This window comes from Austrofundulus limnaeus, unplaced genomic scaffold (genome assembly GCF_001266775.1).
Source record: "Austrofundulus limnaeus strain Quisiro unplaced genomic scaffold, Austrofundulus_limnaeus-1.0 Scaffold470, whole genome shotgun sequence".
NCBI classification, from domain to species: Eukaryota; Metazoa; Chordata; class Actinopteri; order Cyprinodontiformes; family Rivulidae; genus Austrofundulus; species Austrofundulus limnaeus.
The window spans coordinates 255,707-258,052 of NW_013952872.1; the positions used below are offsets into that span (position 1 = coordinate 255,707).

Sequence of the window (2,346 nt, forward strand, 5' to 3'; positions counted from 1 at the left end):
GGGGGGTGAATACTTTGTTAGTGTTTTTCAGAAAGAGCTTTAATGTTTTTGTTTTTTTGTTTTGTCATTCAGATAGATGATGAAAAGCAACGATGCTTCATTGTTTTTGAAGATCGATCAAAGTCATGGGTTCTTTGGAAAGATATTCAAACTGGTAAGTACTTATGGGCTTAAGGCTCGTTGGTTTTGTGGTTTAGTTGTGTGTATGAACTAAAGTCTTTGCACTTGTCAGTATTTGCCTGTTCATTGCAGGACCTGCAGTTTAGATGCTGTACTGCACAAACGTGATGATTAGTTAGTGACAGTTAACTGTTGGCTGTATCAGCAGTGCAGCATCGACACGTGGAGATTAGTTTAGAGAGAAAAAGAGATGAGCTGGGGTTGTCCACTTCTTCATCCAACAGGGTGTCTGGAGATTATAAGTTTACATGAGTTTTGATGCATGTTAAATGAAAACATTTCTGAAATGAATTTATTAATAATAATAATAATAAGTAATAATTGGTTTTCTCTGATAATTATTGTGAAAGGGTTTGTGTCTCGTACACAGACTTCATGTGGTCTCAGTGACCAGAATAATCTGGAGCTGTGGTTTTATAATCCTGTGGCTGTAAGTTTAAACCCAGCTTGCTTCAGGAAGAGAAGGTAAAATATTTGAGTTTGCTCGCAGTGGTGACCCCTGATTAAGGGAGCAGCCCAAAAAAAAAAAAACCTTTTCAAAATCTTTCTAAAAGGCTCTGACATCAAATTTTCTAGATAAATGCAAATACATTATTAGAAAGATAATATAGTAAACAATATCACATTATTGAGATATTAACAGGCGCAGTAACMGAAAGTGATGACTAGGCATGGGATGGTATGAAATTACGACAGTATGAAGACTTTTATTTTGAAATTGGTATTTGAAAACAAACAAAACCTTTTCTATTATCATGTTCAACTTTAATTATGTTTGGAAGCTGTTTTTAGATCAGAGGTGTTATACTGAAATTATATTTACAAGTTTACATCTAATAGGAAAACAGTTTTATTAGTTAAAACAAATCCGTGTATAATGCACAAGTCTTTTTACTRAAGTAATGTATCACATTGGGAGTTTTTTGTGTTTTAAATTTCAAAGGTGTTTAACRTAAAGTTTATATAATTACACGCACACGGAAACAACAAATCACAACTATGAACACATGTTTATGTTCACATTCAGCTAAAGCAGGGTGTGCTGGAAATAACTTGTATAACTTTGCCTGACTAAGTTCACATTACCTTGACATATTCTGTTCTGTATCTCTGATAACTGCTACATTTATTATAATCTGTCCTGTTGAAAGACACCACTGATGTCTGTTCTCATTTTGATCCCGCTGTAAACATGTAACTTTGTGATTGGCTGTTCACGGACTCCACCCAGAATCATTTCCTGTCTGTTACTAGTTCAGTAACTACGTGGTGGGACGTCTGATCTGACCTCTGCGTTGCTGCTCGTTTTTGCATAATGCAAATCAATCATCTGACGACCAAACCACGCAGTGCACTTATCGTTTTATTCACGTGTTTCTGCTTTAGTTGATATTTCCACGACACAGGGGTTCTCAAACGTGTTGGGTCTGGGGACCCCCTTATAAACCCCATGCTGTGTTAAAATAGTTTACTGTCATTTTACCTCCTAAATGCCACGAGAATATTATCCTTTGTTTGGTTWAGRATGTTTGTTCTACCAGAGCAGAGGTGCCCAAAGTGGGGCCCGCGGGCCAATATTGGCCCACTGAGCCATTAGATTTGGCCCTGCAGCAGTTGTCCTGGTTACTAGATTGTAATTATGTTAAGATTAAATATAAAATACAAGTAACTAAAAGATGAATTTAGATTAGATTTAAATTTTAAATGATGAAAAGTCCCATGAGCCTTTGCTGCCTGAGCATAAGTTGAATTTTCTCCATGTCCTTGGGCGGGAAAAAAAACAACAACTAAAGAATGTGGGCAACCACACTGGCTGCTAGCTTAATCATAAGAAATAAAACAACTTTACTTAAGTATTTGCATTTCTTATATTATTGCGTTTGGCTGCGGACCTCAGATTGATTTTAATTTTGGCCTGCTCAGTAAAAATGTTTGGGCACCCTGTACTAGTGTATTGTTTTCCATGTGCATTTTCTTAAATGGATTCCTGGTTAGTTGTAACATTAGACTTTATTTAATAAACATTCATTTTAACTGTAAAATAAAAACTGTAAAAATACTGTAGGCTGTTCAGTTTTTATAATTTTTAAACTAAATTTTTAAAAATATATTACACAGACGTAGCCATTTTGTTCACACACAAAGCATTCTGGGTAAATGATGACG

The 2,346-nt window shown here is 35.4% G+C and overlaps 1 protein-coding gene across 1 annotated transcript in view; it reads left to right on the top strand.

The window, feature by feature from the left end:
* The window catches only part of mtf2 (metal response element binding transcription factor 2), a gene marked incomplete in the record, with an annotated part of 37,659 nt that overhangs the window by 13,398 nt on the left and 21,915 nt on the right, over positions 1–2,346 (top strand). The window contains 1 exon segment of the mRNA XM_014025355.1: positions 73–154. Coding sequence (XP_013880809.1) covers positions 73–154 — 82 coding nt within the window.